Source organism: Lemur catta, chromosome 3 (genome assembly GCF_020740605.2).
Source record: "Lemur catta isolate mLemCat1 chromosome 3, mLemCat1.pri, whole genome shotgun sequence".
In the NCBI taxonomy this organism is placed as follows: domain Eukaryota; kingdom Metazoa; phylum Chordata; class Mammalia; order Primates; family Lemuridae; genus Lemur; species Lemur catta.
This window is the reverse complement of record NC_059130.1, coordinates 18,571,608-18,590,122: the sequence shown is the minus strand read 5'-3', so window position 1 is coordinate 18,590,122 and position 18,515 is coordinate 18,571,608. Positions and strand designations below refer to the sequence as shown.

Sequence of the window (18,515 nt, the reverse complement as noted above, 5' to 3'; positions counted from 1 at the left end):
GAGAAAACAAAGGTAGGCAGGAGCCACACAGAGATTAATAATATTTGATATGTTTTCAAATTAACAGTTATGTGCCACAGTGTGCTGGTCTCTGACACACAGTCAATAAATATTTGATAAATTAAGTTAAATGGTGTCACTAACATGTAAATCAAAAAGCTACTATTTAACAAAACATTAATATTCAGGGTATAGAACCTTGGGGATTTTATTAGTGACACAATAATCTATCAAGAAATAAATAATAATGCTTTTAGCAAGAACAGTTGTCTATGTCTTTGTAGCTATCATTCTACTTTGCTTAGAAATTCCTCAGTTTAAGATATTCAAATTTTCACTAACACTTACTTCAATGTTATTATTTAGGTCCATATAAACTTGCCTGGTTTCTTCCCGTTCATATTCATCTATTATTAACATAAAAAATTCAAAATTAAATTTTAGAACACTTATGATAACAACAAGAAAATACTCAAAATGCCTCAGGGAAACAGTACAATATTTAAAATTCTGTGTTAATGAAAGGCATTGGGATATCTGTTAATTCAGTACTGGGTCTTTTTTAATCGCATCAAAAGCAATTTTGGTCCAGTCTGGTGTGTAAGAAGCTTAGATGTCGCCACTCTAACCTAATAACAAGTAAAAAGTTGAACAAACTGAAAAATTAACAACTCTCAGAACCCTAAGCGCAGTGAGGTCATAGGGCAAATCACTACCCCAAAATTGGAGTGTCAGGCAAACACAGAAAGAATCATAACTTACCAAGGCAGAAACCTACAAGCAGAAAACACTATGGAAACCAGAGTCAGAGAAAGAATACCTGAATTATAATTGGTGGATCGCTGGAAATTTAGTGTGAACAAATCTGAGAGATTAAAAACTCTAGGGGGACTCTAGGGACCCCACACTCTTTTGAGTTTTACCTCCTGAAGCTCTACCAGGTTCTCACAGTGAATAAAGGAAAAACATCCCCTCATGCTTACAGTACCCTGTTCTTCTTAACAAGTTCTGTCCTCAGGAGAAACTATTTAACCAGAGCACACCAACTGGGCTTTTATCAGAGCCTAACTGACCTGGGGGGAAGAAAATAACCAATTCCAGACAGCTCTAGCTTTCCATGTGGAGGAAAGAAAATATCCAACTCCATCCCCATTCTAGTCTTACACATGGAAAAAAGGAAATACCCAACTCCAGCCCACTCTAGCCACCCTCTCCCACCTAAGGAGGAGAGGGGTAGGGGAACTTAAGGAAGTTCATAGTCTGGAGGCAAAGATTTGCTAAAAAACTGAGACCTGATCATAGATCTATAGAACACTTCCCCTCCCCCTACACCTCACCACCACATTACTAAAGGTCTATTTACAGCAATTCCTTTACCCAGTGTATCATGTCCAGCTACCAAGAAAAAATTACAAGAATACTAAAAGGCAAAAATATAGTTCCACAACATAGAGCAAACATCAGAACCAGATTCAGATAGGGTAGGGATGTTGGAATTACCAGATCAGGAATTTAAAACAACTGTGATTACTATAATAAGGGCTGTAGTGGATAAAGTAGACATCACACAAGAATAGATAAGCAATTGAAGTAGGGAGATGGAAATTCTAAGAATGAACCAAAACAAAATGTTGCAGATCCAAAACACTGTAACAGAAATGAAGAGCTCATTAGTAGACTAGACAGGACTGAAGAAAGAATCTCTGAGCTTGAAGACACCTCAATAGAAACCTCCAAACTGAAAAGCAAAGAGAAAGACTGGAACAAAACAGAACAGAATATCCAAGAATTGTACAACAGCTACAAAAAGTGTAATGAATGTGCAACAGAGAAGAAAGAGAGAAAGGAACAGAAGAAATATTTGTAACAATAATGACTGAGAATTTCCCCCAATTTAATGCCAGACACCAAATCACAGATCCAGGAAGCTCACAAAACAAAAAGCAGGATAGATTAAAAAAAAAAAAAAAAGAATAAACCCCCTACACCTAGGCATATCATTATTCAAACTATAGAAAATCAACGATAAAGAAGCTAGAGGGAAAAAACACCTTACCTATAGAGGAGCAAAATAAAAATTACATCCCAATTCTCCTCAGAAACCATGCAAGCAAGAAGAAAATGAAGTAAAATATACGAAGTATTGAAAGAAAAAAACAAACAACATAGAATTCTGTACCCTGAGAAACTATCCTTCAAAAGTGAAGGAGAAATAAAGACTTTCTCTGACAAAAATTGAAAGAATTTGTTGCCAGTAGATCTGCCTTCCAAAAAATGTTAAAAGTTCTTTAGAGAGGAGGAAAATGATATAGATAAGAAGTTTGTATGTACATAGAGGAAAGAAGACATCAAAGCAGGAATAAGTGAAGGTAAAATAAAAACTTTTATTTTTCTTACTCTTAATTGATCTAACATATAACAGTTTGTTAATATCAACAATGTATTAGATTATGTATGCCTATGTACAAGACAAATGACAGCAATGACACACAAGACAGGAGGGAAGAATTAGGATTATTTTGTTATTATAAGGTACTCATAATAACCATCAAGCAGTATAGTGTTATTTGAAAGTGGACATGGATTAGTTGTAAATGTAAATTGCAAGCTCTAGGAAACCACTGGGAAAAAAAAGCAAAAAAGGAAGCATGACTGATATGCTAAGAGAGAAAATGGAATCATATAAAACACTCAGTTAAAACCACAAATGGCAGAAAAAGAATAAGACAAAAAGAGGAACAAAGAACAAAATGAATAGAAAATGGTAATAAATATGGTAGATAATCCAACTATAGTAATAATCACTTTGAATGACAATGGTCTAAATGACCAATTAAAAACCAGACTGAGTGGATTAAAAAACAAGACTCAACTATACATTGTCTATGAGACACCCACTTTAAATATAAAAACACATCTATATTAAGAGTAAATGGATAGAGAAAGATACTGAATATTCATACTAATCAAAAAAAGCAGGAGTAGCTATGTTAATTTCAGGCAGAGCAGACTTCAGAGGAAGAAAATTTATCAGATATAAAGAGGGCCATTACAAAATGATAAATGGGTCAATTCTCTAAGAAGGCATAACAATTTTTAATGTTTATGTCCCTAACAATACAGTGTCAAAATACATGAGAGGAAAACTGATAGAACTGTAAGAAATAAATGAATCCACTAGTATAGTTGGAGACTTCAACATCCCTCTGTCAGAAATGGACAGATTCAGCAGGCAGAAACTCAGTAAGACATACAGGTTGAGTATCCCTTGTCCAAAATGCTTGGAACCAGAGTGTTTCAGATTTCATATTTTTTCAGATGTTGGAACATTTGCATTATACTTACAAGTTGAGCATCCCTAATATAAAACTCCAAAACCTGAATGCTTCAATGAGCATTTATTAGCATAATTTCAGTGTTCAAAAAGTTTTGAATTTTGGATCTGGGGATTAGGGATGTTCAACATGTAGCTAATTCAACAACACCATGAATCATCTGGACATCTATAGACTGCTTAACACAACAATAGCAGAATATACACTTTTCTCAAGCTCACATGGAACATTCACCAAGATAGATCACATTCTGGGCCATAAAACACACCTTTACAAATGTAAAAGATTAGAAATCATACATTGCTCTCAGATCACAATGGAATTAAATCAATAACATATTTAATTCTAGAAATTAAATTGATTAAATTAATTGATTCTAGAAATCAACAATAGAAAGATAGCTGGAAAATCCAGAAATACATACAGATTAAACACCACACTTCTAAATAACACATGGGTCAGAGAAGAAATCTCAGGAGAAACTGAAAAATATTTTGAACTAATGAAAATGAAAACACAGCTTATAAAATGTGTGGAATACAGTAGAAGCTTAGTGGGAAATTCATAGCACTGAATGCATATATTAGAAAACAAGATCTAAAATCAATCATCTAAGTTTCTACCTTAGGCAACTAGAAAAAGAAGAGCAAATTAAGTCCAAAGTAAGCAGATGAAAAGAAATAATAAAAATTAGAGCAAAAATCAATGAAATTGAAAACATAAAATCAATACCAAAAAATCAGTGAAACCAAAAGCTGGTACTTTGAAAAGATCAATAAAATCAATAAGCCTCTAGCCAGGCTAAGCAAAAAGAGAGAGGACTCAAATTACTAACACAAAAATGAAAGAAAAGGCATCACTACAGATCCCATGCATATCAAGGATAGTAAACGAATATTATGAAAACTCTATGCCCACAAATTTGATAACCAAGAAGAAATGGACCAACTGCCAAAAGATATGACTACCAAAACTCACAGAATTAAAAACAGACAATCTGAATAAGCCCATATCTATTAAAGAAATTGAATCATTAATTAATAACCTTCCAACACAGAAAGCACCAGACACAATGGGTTCCCCATGTGAATTCCACCAGCATTTAAGGAAGAAGTTATGCCAATTCTTTATAGTCTCTTTCAGAAGATAAAAGCAGATGGAATATTTCCTAACTCATTCTATGAGGCAACAGTACTCTAATTTCAAAAACAGACACAGACATTAAAAGAAAACTGCAGACCAATATCCTTCATGAAATAGGATGCAAAAATCCTCAACAAAATATTACCAAATCAAATCCAACAATGTAAAAAAGAATTACATACCACAACCAAGTGGGATTTATCCCAGGTATGCAAGGCTAGTTCAACATTTTAAATCAATTATTGAAATCCATCACATCAACAGGCTAAAAAAATTATATAATCATATCAATAACTACAGAAAAAACATTTGACAGAATCAAACACCCATTCATAATAAAAACTCTCAGTAAACTATAAATATAGGGAATTACCTCAATCTGGCAAAAAAAAAAAAAATCTACAAAACACCTATAGCTAACCATCATACTTAATGGTGAGAAATTAGAAGCTTTTACATTGAGATCAGGAACAAGACAAGGATGTCCCCTCTTACCACTCCTTTTCAATATTGTACTGAAAGTTTTACTTACTGCAATAAAAAAGGAAAATAAAATGAAAGGGATACATATAGGGAAGGAAAAAATAAAACTGTCTTTATTCAAAGATGACATGATTGTCTATATAGAAAACCTGAAAGAATCAACAAAAAACTTTCTGGAACTAATAAGCAATTATAGCATTGTTGCAAGATACAAGGTTAATACACAAAAGTCAATCACTTTTCTATATACCAGCAATGAACAAGTGGAATTTGAAATTAAAAAAACGATACCATTTGTATTGGTCTACAAAATATGAAATATTTAGGTACAAATCTAACAAAATATGTACAAAATTTGTGTGAAGAAAACTCCAAAACTCTGAAAGAAATCAAAGAATAATTAAATCAAGAGAGATAGTCCATGTTCCTGGATAGGAAGACTTCATATTGTCAAGATGTTAGTTCTTCTCAACTTGATCTAGAAATTCAATACAATTCCAATCAAAATCTCAGCAAGTTATCTTATGGATATCTACAAACTAATTCTAAAGTTTATATGGAGAGGAAAAATATCCAGAATAGCCAACGCAATATAAAAGGAAAAGAACAAAGTTGGAAGACTGACACTAATCAATTTCAAGACTTACTACAAATCTACAATAATGAACATAGTGTGGTACTGGTGAAAAAATAGACAAAAGATCAATAGAACAGAATATAGAGCCCAGAAATAGCCCCACACATATATAATCAACTGGTCTTTGACAAAAGAGAAATGACAATACAATGAAGGAATGATAATATTTACAACAAATGATGCTGAAACAAGTGAAAATCCACATGCAAAAAAAAAAAAGAATCTAGACACAGACCTACACCCTTCAGAAAAATTAACTCAAAATGGATCATAGACCTAAATGTAAAACACAAACTCTAAAATTCCTAGAGGGTAACAAAGGAGAAAACCTAGACGACCTTGGGTATTGAAGATGACTTTTTAGATACAATGCCAAAGATGTGACCCATAAAAAGAAATAATTGGCTGGGCGCAGTGGCTCACTCCTGTAATCCTAGCCCTCTGAGAGACCGAGGTGGGTGGATCGCTCAAGGTCAGGAGTTCGAGACCAGCCTGAGCAAGACCCCATCTCTACTAAAAATAGAAATAAATTATCTGGCCAACTAAAAATATATATAGAAAAAACTAGCCGGTCATGGTGGCACATGCCTGTAGTCCCAGCTACTCGGGAGGCTGAGGTAGTAGGATCGCTTAAGCCCAGGAGTTTGAGGTTGCTGTGAGCTAGTCTGATGCCACGGCACTCACTCTAGCCCGGGCAACAAAGTGAGACTCTGTCTCAAAAAAAAAAAAAAAAAAAAAAAGAAAGAATGGATAAGCTGGACTTCATTAAAAGTAAAAACTGCTCTGCAAAAGACAACATCAAGAGAATGAGAATACAAGCCACAGACTGGGAGAAAATATTTGCAAAAGATACCTGATAAAGAACTGTTGTCTATAATATACAAGGAACTCTTAAAAACTCAACAATAATAAAACAACCTCATTAAAAAATGGGCCAAAGACCTTAACAGATGCCTTACCAAAGAAGACATACAGATGGCAAGTAATAATATGAAAAGACATTCCCCATCATATGTCATCAGGAAAATGTAATTTAAAACAACAGTGAAATAAAAAAATAAATAAATAAATAAATAAATAAATAAATAAATAAATAAATAAATAAATAAAACAATGAGATACCACATCTATTAGAGTAGCCAAAATCTAGAACATTGACAACACCAAATGCTGGTGAGGGTATGGAATAACAGGAACTCTCATTCATTGCTTGTGGAAATGCAAAATGGTACAGCCACTTTGGAAGACAGTTTGGCAGTTTCTTACAAAACTGAAAATATTTTACCACACAATCCAGCAATCATGCTTCTTTATATATCCAAGGGAGTTTAAAAGTTATGTCCACACATGGACAAAACCTGCACATGGGTGTTTATAGCATCTTTATTCATAATTGCCAAAACTTGTAATAAACCAAGATGTCCTTCAGTAGTAGGTGAATGAATAAATAATCTATGGTACACGCCAACAATGGACTATTATTTAGTGCTAAAAATAAAGATGAGCTATCAAGTCATAAGACATGGTGAAACCTCAAATGCATATTGCTTAAGTGAAAGAAGCAAATATGTAAAGGCTACATTCTGTATAATTTCAACTACATGACATTCTGGAAAAGGCAAAATCACAGAGACAGTAAAAAGATCAGTGGTTGCCAGGGGTGGGGTAAAGAGGGATGAATAGTTACAGCACAGAGGAATTTTAAAGTAATGAAACTACTCTGTATTATACTATTAAGATAATGGTGGATATATTTTTCCACACCCATGGAACGTACAACACCAAGAGTGAACCCTAATATAAACTATGGACTTTGGGTGATTACGATGTGTCAATGTAGGCTCATCAGTTGTAACCAATGTACCACTCTGGTGAGGGATGTTGATAATGGGGGAAGTTATGCATGTGTCGAGCAGAGAGTATTAGGGAAACCTCTATACTTTCTTCTGGATATTGCTGTGAACCCAAAACTACTCTTAAAAGATAAATTCTTTTTAAAAACATGCCTTAGACTTTTTTTGTATGTCATAAAAAGAATAATTATGATAAAAAAAGAGAAATTACCCAGGGGTGGGGAACCTGCAGCCCGAAGGCCCCATGTGACCCTCCAGATCCCCAAGAGTGGCCCCTCAACCAAATCCAAACTTCACAGAACAAATGCCTTTATTAAATATTATATTCAAGCATAGGAAAGATTACCATTTAGGAGAAATGCTATAAAAGAAATTAAAGCAATAGAAATGTAAGTGGATTACAAAAGTTTTAAGGTCCTTTCCAGTCCTAAAGTAGGTTAGAGAGTAAAGCTAGAAAAAAGTCTATGCAGCACTCTGAATAGCAGGCTAAAGAATCTCAATATAATTATCTGTGCAACAGGCAGCCATAAAGGTTTTTTGTTAAGGGACATCTAAGATCAGATTTGTTTTTGTTTATTCATCAATATATTTATTATTGCCTACCATCTTCACAGACACTGTGCTAAGTGTTGAATGTACTGAATCCAATAAGACATGATCTTTTGCCCTTAAGCTTACAGTGAGATTTCTAACACATAGGTAGGTATTCAACAAATATTTCTGGACGAATTAATAAATACATGATAGAGATATACTCAAAATACTAAGTGAAACAAGAGGAGCATCTAAATTAGATTGCAAGATTAGGAATACTTCCCAAGGACGGTAATATTTTTGCTGAATTTTGAATTTGGAAGATAAAGAAAGGAGAATCAGCCAATAAAAGGAACAATATATGCAAAGGCACAGAAACATAATGTGTTTAGGGGACTGAAAGTAGTCTTCCATAAGCTTGTGCATGTGAGACATGTGGAGGACATTTTGCAAGGTAGAGGGAAGTGGCAAATAGCAAGCTATCTTGAAAATTATGGAAAGCCATTGAAGAAAATAGACAGTGACACGATTTAATCTATATTTGGGAAAAGCATCAAGGACTCTGTTTTCTGTTAATGGATAAGTAATTCAAACCAACCTTTCTGATGAAGACAACCTGGAGGAAATCTTTTTTAATCTTTAAAAGAATTAAATATATATAATTATAATAATGGGTCACCAGGCCTAGAATAGGTTGAGGATAAAACTCAAAAACCAAAACCATTTTCCAGTGCTACCCAAGACAGAGTGAGTCCACTACAGCCTATCTATTCCATTGGTTATAACTAAAACTTCTGAACAAAATACAAAAAGCAACTCCTTGAAGACTCAAGAAAGTAAGCAAAAGCAGGTAAACTCAAGAAGAGGAGTAAAAAATTGAAGAAGTAATTCAGGTGAAGGTGAGTTTTCTGTTTGTTTAATTTTTTTCCTACTTTGTCTCCTGGCATTAAGTCTTCAGCAGAACTATAACTGGAATATGAGCAGCAAAAAGGAAACCCTGACACAAACTATACTACAACTACATTTACCATGTTCACAGAGATAAAAAAAAATTGAGCTTTAAAATTTCAGCAAGGAACTTAAAACTCTAAAAAATGATGCTACAGATTTTTAAAGAACAGGCTAATGCTCAATCAGAAAATACAATTATGGAAATTAAGGCATCAATTGAAAATTTTTAAAACAAACAAGAATTAGCTAAATAGAAAATACAAATGAATTGGAAGAGAGGCTAGGAGAAATCATCCTAAAGAGCACAATGAGAAAAAAGATGAAAAATATATAGAGAATAAGAAATATAGAAGATACAGAAGAGTATCATCCCAGGGGCTTTGCAGTTGCTTCCTCTGTTGGAAATATTTTTTCTCAAAATAGCTACCTGGGGTTCACTCCCTTACTTTATTCAGGTCTCTACTCAAATGTCACTTAATCAGAAAAAACTTCCCCAACCACCCTATCCCAAAATATTCTCTCCTTAAGCAGTTATCACCTAATACAGAGTTATTTACTCATTCATGATTTGTATCCCCCTCACTAGAGTGTATACTCCATAAAAGCAGAGACTTTGTTCACTGCTGTTTTTCCTCAGCCTCTACAACATTTCATAACACATACTAAGCATTTTAAAAAGTGTTATATGAATGAATAAATAAAAGAGAAAAATCACAATAACAAAAAGATTGGTCAACAACTTAAGGCAAGAATCTGGATAGTTTATACTAATAATAAAGCAAATATTAAGATTTTTTAAAAAAACTATCTACATGTCACATCAAGACATACCCCCCAACTTTAGTTCATTTAAGAGATCACCTAGGCCGGGCGCGGTGGCTCACGCCTGTAATCCTAGCACTCTGGAAGGCCGAGGCGGGTGGATTGCTCGAGGTCAGGAGTTCGAGACCAGCCTCAGCAAGAGCGAGACCCCCGTCTCTACTAAAAATAGAAAGAAATTATCTGGCCAACTAAAATATATACATAGAAAAAATTAGCCAGGCATGGTGGTGCATGCCTGTAGTCCCAGCTACTGGGGAGGCTGAGGCAGTAGGATCGCTTAAGCCCAGGAGTTTGAGGTTGCTGTGAGCTAGGCTGACGCCACGGCACTCACTCTAGCCCGGGCAACACAGCGAGACTCTGTCTCAAAAAAAAAAAATAAAAAGAGAGATCACCTAAAAAATTTTTAGAAGATTCTTCAAGCCTCCCCCACCGTCTGATCTCTAACTTAGCTAAAAAATAAATGGAAGAAAGAAGCACCGGGCCTATCTCTCTAGCCCGGGTTACTTTCTGCAAGACAGGTAATGTACTATCCCTCCACTCGCATCCCTATACTTTTCACCACCTTCTATAGCTAGGCAGAAAACTTAATCTTGAAAGTTGAATAGACAGGATGTAGTGAAGGAGCTGGTAGTGGTATAGTACATTCTGGAACACATATATAGTTTCAAAAAGCAAAGTACTACAAGCAGGGACCAGGAATTTAAAAAATGAGCAATAGTGCATGTTAGAAATAACAATGATAACAATATTAATAATAATAAAATAGCTAACATTTATTGAGTACTTGTACTGTTCTAAACATTTTATATTTATCAACTAATCTAATTCTCAGAACAGTACTAAGAGGCCTTTTATTTAATAAACAGAATAAGTCAGAGAGACTACATAATTTATTCAAATTATTTAAGCTCAAGCAAGTAGAAACCAAAAGTCTGAATTTGAGCACAGGCTGTCTAATTTTTAAGCCCAAGCTGTTAAGCAGTAAGCTGTGTGATATAAATTAAAATTTTTAGCTAAGAAAAATAGAGAATATCCTGAAAAAGAAGGTAAACAGTATTTCACAATGCATTCTTGGCAAAAACAAAGTAGAGCCAGTGTCAGATAAATGACAAAGATAAAGACTATTACTTTTGATAATCAGATATTTTTGGTTTTCATCAAAATGAAAAAAATCCTACTTTACAATTAAAATATCAAAACATGCATAAAATTTTAATAACTGTTCCTTCATATACACACCACAACCTTATTAGAATATTTTAAAAGAATGTTTATTTAGGAGAAATTTGACAATTCTATCTAGATTGGAAATAAATAATAATAATGCATCACTGTTCCTAAGTACTATGGCTTCAGCAAAGCCCTCCACCAGTATTTTCTATTACGTACATGGCTATATATTATTCTTGATTCAATTTCCTGGTAGTTCCAAACATAAATAGGTTAGTCTCAAAATCATACTTAAAATGAAATGAGAATTAACTATAAATATCAAGTATATACCTTTTGAAATATATTACCTTTCAAAAAGTTTTGAGCTTTCAAAAATCTCAAAACTCAACTGACACTCTAGTTACTACTTACATTAAAAAATAAAAAAAGTCTGAGGCACATATAACTTGTTCAAAAGTGGTTCCATAAAGTGAAAAGACAATTTCTTCCCTTCTCCACCTCTACCATTAAAATAATAATATGTTGACAAAAATCACATAAAACAAGAAAGATACTTACATTTCTTTGTCTTTTCTGCAGATCTACCACAGGTTTCTTTGAGGAGGTTACACAAATGCCTTGTAGCATTATTCCTGAAACAAAGGAAGAAGTTTGCCTAAGTGTAAAATCTGATCTCAAAGCAAAATCATACATAAAAGTTTTAAAACATATCATTGCAATGTTTAAAGAAGTTTTTAAAATATAATATTTGATACATATCACATATCACTCATAAATTACTATATGAAGAATAAATGGGTTCACTGTAGTACTAGCAAAGATGATTTAGTAGCTGCCTCCCTTTAAAAGTAAAAGTGACAGCCCTTTAAGAAGTCTCTACCCAAGTTGCTATCAATAACCTTTCAGTAAAAACGTCCAGAACTGCCTAAGAAAAAACAATGATAAGAATGGATTGGGCCTTTCATTTACTAATTACCCCAGAAATGTTCTACATGTCTAACCTTCAAAACATAAAATAAGGTAACCTTCTGACTAGGCATTCATTATGTGAGTAATAAGACCTCTAGCTGTCTGGCTGAAGTTACTAATCCATACAGCAGTTAGATTTAATTTTCTAACTTACAATTTTTCTGAAATGAATTGTTATGCTGACAAAAACAGGAATTTGAGAGTGAGAATTAGCTTGGAACTAAGTTGAGCCCTATTTTATAAATGCTGCACCTAAGGTAACAGTGAAACAGAAAGACAATATGCACAGGCAGTTGTAGATACAGCATTATCAAGCATCTTTTTTGACACCAAGAAATGGCTCTTTCTGATGCCTGACATTTTAGAAAGTGAAAAGTTACTAGTGCCTGACCACAGTTTGCCAAATACAAGAATGTAGAATGGTAATATCTTTCTTTTTCTACAGCAATTAGGTAAAATTCTACTTTTAAATCAATATTATATAACACATAGAAAGTGCTCAATAAATTTTTGAAAATTATTTATTAAATTTGGAATAAAAACAAATTTGGAAGAAGAAATTCATTAAATTACTACTTACTCTTTTATTAAATCTTTATTTTCTTGAATTCCTTCTTCTAATTTCAAACTTACTTTTTCATTTCCAAACTAATTTACAAAACAGAAGAACAGTTCACCACATTTTGCTTAGCAAAATAAACATGAGTATAATCATTAAGCAGTACTTCTTTGCAACATACTTCAGTAATCTATAAGAATTCTTTTCTTTCCACACAAAAGGAACTTTTGTCACAGCTTATGGATTTCTCATAAAAATATGGATCTCAGCTCATCAATCAAAAATAAAGTTTGCTGAATCATCTCCAAAAAACACTCAACAATATTTTAACACAATATAAACATTTTGAAGTAATGTTTTCTCTGTCCTAACTCAATGTTGCATTTTCTCAACATTATTTTCACTTTATGCTATAAAATCAAAGCTACAGTTTCAAATTTAAAGTTTTATCTACAAATATATTCTAATATAATAAAAGACATTTAGCTGGGCATGGTGGCACATGCCCAGCTACTCAGGAAGCTGAGGCAAAAGGATCACTTAAGCCCAGGAGTTCAAGGTTACAGTGAGCTATGACTGTGCCACTGTACTCCAGCTTGGGTGACAGAGCAAGACCCTGTCTCTAAAAAAAATTAATAATAAATAAATATTTTTAAAAATGAAAAAGACATTTGCATGAAACAAATCATCAATAATAGGAAATAAAACTAATAAATTAGAATTTTTGAATTATTAAATCAATATTTATCTAAAGTAATTTATTATTTCTCTAATCATTTGGCTTAAATTTTGTACAACTTGTCCTCTACGCTCATTTCTAAAGCTAAAATTCAATTAGTATCAATGAAACTTCAAAAAAGCACTATCCTTAAAATCTGTATCACAATAACCCAGTTTATCCCAAAATAATACTCTATTTTCAACAGTATCATGACAAGATTTACTATACTATATAACAAGTCAAAATTCCATTATACCTGTAGTTCTTGAATGGCTTTTCGCTGTGCTTCAATTATCTTTCTATTTTCTTGCAACTTATTTTCTTTCTGCTTCAGTTCAGATTCTACACTCACTTTCCATTTTTTGATCTTTTCAGCCTCCTTATATAGTTTTGAATATACTCTGCTTATTGGCTCTGAATTCTATTAAAATAGGTTTTCAAAAATTAATTGTTCAAAATTTTTTTTATTTCAGCATATTATGGGGATACAAAAGTTTAGGTTACATATATTGCCCTTGCCCTCCCCTCCTCCCCCAAATCAGAGCTTCAAGCATGTCCATCCCCTAGATGGGCTCATTATGTATGTATACACCCATCCCCCAACCCTCCCCCATCTGCCCGACACCCAGTTGATGTTATTCCTAAATGTGCTCTTAGGTGATGATCTGTGAAACCAATTTGATGGTGAGTACATGTGGTGCTTATTTTTCCATTCTTGGGATACTTCACTTAGTAGAATGGGTTCCAGCTCTATCCAGGAAAATACAAGAGGTGCTATATCACCATTGTTTCTTATAGCTGAGTAGAACTCCATGGTATACATATACCACATTTTATTAATCCACTCAAAATTTTAATATAACCAAACTATACCTGTGTATTGAAAATATACATATGCTAACAATTGAGACATATCACTCCTCAATTTATGCCCTAGTAGCATACTAAAAGCTACAATAACTCTTTTAATCTACTAAGGCAATATATAGCTTGCTATATCAAATGGCCCCAAAATGTACTTAAGAAGTTACAAATATTTTAGTCAATGAAAGAATCTGTCTCACTAAAATCTAAAATAAATCACTTTACAAGAAATCTATAAATCTTAACAATAGTCTCGAAACATTTTGATTATATAAACAATGTGAGGATTAACTAAAGGACATGAAGTTTAAAATATAATGAGAAGAAAAATAATAGTGAACACTAGACATAACTTGCATCAAGCCTGAGGTTTTATTTGGATTTCCTGCCCTTTCGGTCCACATTATATTGTAAACACCAGAGTTTACTTTTTTAAATCACACTGATTTCTGCTTACTGATAGCTTTTTGTTACCAAAATATTTGAATAGGTACTATGTTTTTAATTCTGTGATACTATAATCACAGCGACAAACATACAGTACTTTATTGGGCATGGAATTTCTTTTTTTAATTTCTCTTCATTTTAAAGACATCTATATGCTGTAGGAACAATTTTTATAACTAAAATCAAAAGTATAGTATGTCCTATAATTCCTTACACAATAAACAAGCCAACCAATCGATTTCATCTATTAAAGGATCATGTTATAAAATACTGGCTTGATTCTCAGCCTTTTCACATACTGTATCCACCTCTCTTCTACTCTTGATTTCTGTTGTTTAAAATTAAGTTACATCTAAAAGAACTGGATGATTTTACAGTCCAGGAAAATATAGAAGCCTAGTGTTTCAGCAACTTTAAAAGAAAAAAAGGTTTTAACACATTGACTGCCATGTGAGTTGTACTTAACTCAGGCTAGTTTTGAGCCAGAGCCTCATAAAGCAAAAGGCTGCCGTTGGTTTGAAAATCTTACTTGTTGATGTTCTTATTGTTACAATTAATATTAACAATTTAATTCTAAAAACGTGGATTGTGTTGCATATAACTCATGCACAGAAAACAATAAAAAGTAACAAATTAGAAAGCATCATTTCCTTTTAAAGAAACACCATGACCCCATGGAAAAATTTTTTTTCTAGTGTGGCAGTCAATGCGTTAAACGGTATATTTTAAAACATTAACCAAATATTAAGCCTTTTGAAGCTTCAAAAAAAAGATATGTAAACAACAAATTATACTCCAATTATAAGAAATTTAATATGAATGGGAAATCTTACCTCAAAACCAGAGTCTTTTAGTCCTTCTTGATAGTGACAACAGTCAGAATTACCAATCTAAAAAAAAGAATAAATGTTTCCAATAAGAAAATATTTCTGATAAGAGCTTCCAAATATTAGCAACTAAATATAGAAACAAGACCAGTAATCCAACAACTAAAGAGTTTTTTCTTCTTCAAGTAACCAATTCAGTACCTAAACACATTATATCTACATACTCTATGCTTAACTGACCTGCTCAAGCATGGGTAAAAAGCTAACTTTTTGTAAGGCAGGATCTGCAAGATAAAAGACAACTGGTATTAAATATGACATCTTATTTTTTATGTTAAGCATTGCATCTAGCTTTCATGTCAAGCATATCAATAATAATATTTATGTTATTTTTTAATAACTAGCAACTTATAAAATGGTTCTGTGCAAGATGATATATTGCTTTTCCAGGCTCCTACCTGAATCAATGTTTGCCCCATTTTTGGAGAGAGTAGTTATTGCAAATGGAAAGTCATAATCATCTTCAATACATTTGTTGAAACTCTAGAAACACAAAGAAGTTCTTAAATATGCTATTTCATACCACTCTGATACCTAGCAGTGTAATATATACATATGTAATACACATCTGCTTAAAGTGACTATAATTGTAAATCCTTTAATGGGCACATAGTGTTTAAAATATCAAATGCATTGGTTATGTAAACAAAGCAAAAATTTTTAGTTATTTTTACTTGTAAGATGAAGCTAAACTAAATTACTCAATACATGGCTTTGTAGGTATTCAAGAATAATATCAGTAATTTTAACTAGTAGTACAGAATATCAGTTTTCTTCAATTCCATTATGATCTTTCTCTCAATAGAATCTAGAATTGACTTCACGGAATAGCATATTCTTGCTTACAGCAGCCATAAGAAATTTTCTATAGCATATAAAATTATTCATTGCATCATTCCTCCTCCAACACAAAGTACCAATGACAAATTTTTTAAATAATTCGGTAGTTTTTTTAAAAAGCTCTGTTTCACCTGAGAAACTTAGTATAAGTCCTCCTTTCTGATGAGAACTCTACTATATAAATGATTTTTCCTCTTGATTCTGAGCACTGGGAAGCTCAGAGCCACATCTGAAGCTCAGTCACAACACTAATCAATGCCCATATGTAGGCATTTGTCCAAATATTCCTAATTTTCCTTGGAAAATTTCCTAATTTTCTTCTAACCTATATCGTAGTATTTCATTGTATAAGTCTTAGAAGCTGCCACCAATCATTTAAGGAACGAAGGAGGATTAAAATAAGTAGGTCCTACTATGTATGTATGCAGAGTTCTACAGCAGCAGTTATTTCTTTAAATGAATGATGCCTACACACAATAATGCTCATTATTCACTCAACACAATGCTATTCAAAATTCTTGGATAAACCAGACCATATTTACTGAGAAGAAATAATTATAAGCTATCACCAGTAAGAAAGTACACTTTGGCTCATTTACCTAAAGTCACGAATAGAAATTTACCTTGAAGACATTAGAATCTCCCCCTAAAGTCTGAGGTTTCACTGCAGATACTTGACTGCTGCTCAATCTTGGTGGTACAAACAGTTTAAAAGGCTTTTGCTTTTCCATTTTCTCTCTTCCAGCTGTAAATACCTACTGCCCGGGACGGAAAGTGGGGCAAGAGGAGGTGAGTTTTACATAGTGTTTCATTAGTACACTATTTATTCCAAAAAGGTCATGTTTGTATACGACACGGCTAGATAAGGGGATCAGTGTGACCCCTTGCCACAATGTCACCTACCGCGCGGCTTATTGCGGGGTGGTCAAAGGCAAAACACCCCGTTTTTCCCCACACGCCCCCCACCGCCCGTCGTCCTGCCGCAGAGGGAGATGAGCGAGAAACCTGAAGAAAACATGGCAGCGACAGCCTGAAAAGAAAGCCCCTTCCCGTCCCCAGCCCTGTGAAATTCCGCCACATCGCCAGGAGGAATTGTCTTAAATTCCTGGACTCCCAGCGAAAAGAAGGCCATGGCGGGCTGCCTCGGCTCTGAGAAGGAGCAGCAGCCCAACACCGCCGCAGCTCTGGTCCTCAGGAAAGGAACTCAGTACACCAGGCCCTACCTTTGAAGAACTAAAAGGAAACCTGGGCTGGGTGCCCACGCGAGCTGCTGCCTACTGCCTTGGAGGGCAGCAGAAAGAACTAAGAGCTTCTGCCTCCGAACCTCAGAGAAGCCGGGAAACGCTCCACCAGGGCGGCGGGAAGGGTGTGGCCGGGCGACCGGCCGTTTAACGGCTAAATAACGGTCGCCGAGTGGGCGGGCCTGGCTCCCAAGACCTGCATCTCGCGAGATTTCCCTTGTCGCTAGGAACCATTCTTTCTCGAGTTCTAGTTCTCCCTGGAGTTGACGTTCTTTAAGCTTCTGCTATTGTCAAAGAATGCTTCGAAAACTGTCAGGCCTGTGACAGACCGAGGCTGAGAGTGAAAGATCCATTTCTACCCTCCAAGGGCTCCCAATCTTTGAAAGAAAACAGATGTGTAAACAATTATAGTGCCGGGTAATCATTTAAGGGTTGTTTCTACAAAAGGTTGTGAGGACGTAGGGAAGGTGGCGTTTGAAGTGCCTTGGAAAGTCAGGAGAGGCTTCACAGACCATATGTGGTGTGTTTGTTACAGCTTCAGACAAGGATAAAATACATTGGGTAGTCAATGGGGAAAGAGCATTCCTGGCTGAGGAAAGGCAGTCAAAGGCCCTGGATTTGTGAGAGAGATTAGTGCAACTGAGTGCAAGACGTGTGGTGTACGTGTGTGAGGATCAAGCGGGCAAAATGGCAAGAGATGACACAGAGATTTCAAGAGCAGATATGAAGGCCTTCCAAAGGCGTTTGGCTTTGGGACTTTATGGATGGGGATCTTGAAGAATTTTGAGCATGGTCAGGTTCAGGAGAAAACTTGTAGTGTGAAGAACGGTTGGGCTTATGAGACTGGAGTAGGGAGACACTTTTAATAGCCTGGGTAAGAAGCGAGGACCTGAGCAACGACAGTGGCAGTGCAGTTGAAGAGGAGGTGTCAAAGGCAAAAGATATTTAGGAATTAAAATTAATAGGATCTGATAACTTCTTAACAGTGAGAAGTGAAAGAAAGAAGTCTAAGATGACTACCCAGTTTCAGGCTTGAATAACTAGCTATATCATTAT

General features: G+C 34.4%; 1 protein-coding gene across 1 annotated transcript in view; it reads right to left on the bottom strand.

The window, feature by feature from the left end:
* SYCP1 (synaptonemal complex protein 1) overlaps positions 1-17,528 on the bottom strand; it is a 100,175-nt gene extending 82,647 nt beyond the window's left edge. The window contains exons 1-9 of the mRNA XM_045546887.1: positions 17,442-17,528; positions 16,842-16,976; positions 15,777-15,861; positions 15,559-15,602; positions 15,325-15,381; positions 13,437-13,601; positions 12,481-12,548; positions 11,490-11,563; positions 349-407 (exon numbers count right to left, since the gene is read on the bottom strand). Coding sequence (XP_045402843.1) covers positions 349-407; positions 11,490-11,563; positions 12,481-12,548; positions 13,437-13,601; positions 15,325-15,381; positions 15,559-15,602; positions 15,777-15,861; positions 16,842-16,949 — 660 coding nt within the window. The 5' untranslated portion in view covers positions 16,950-16,976; positions 17,442-17,528. The remainder of the gene's footprint in view (positions 1-348; positions 408-11,489; positions 11,564-12,480; positions 12,549-13,436; positions 13,602-15,324; positions 15,382-15,558; positions 15,603-15,776; positions 15,862-16,841; positions 16,977-17,441) is intronic.
* Positions 17,529-18,515: the final 987 nt, after the last annotated feature.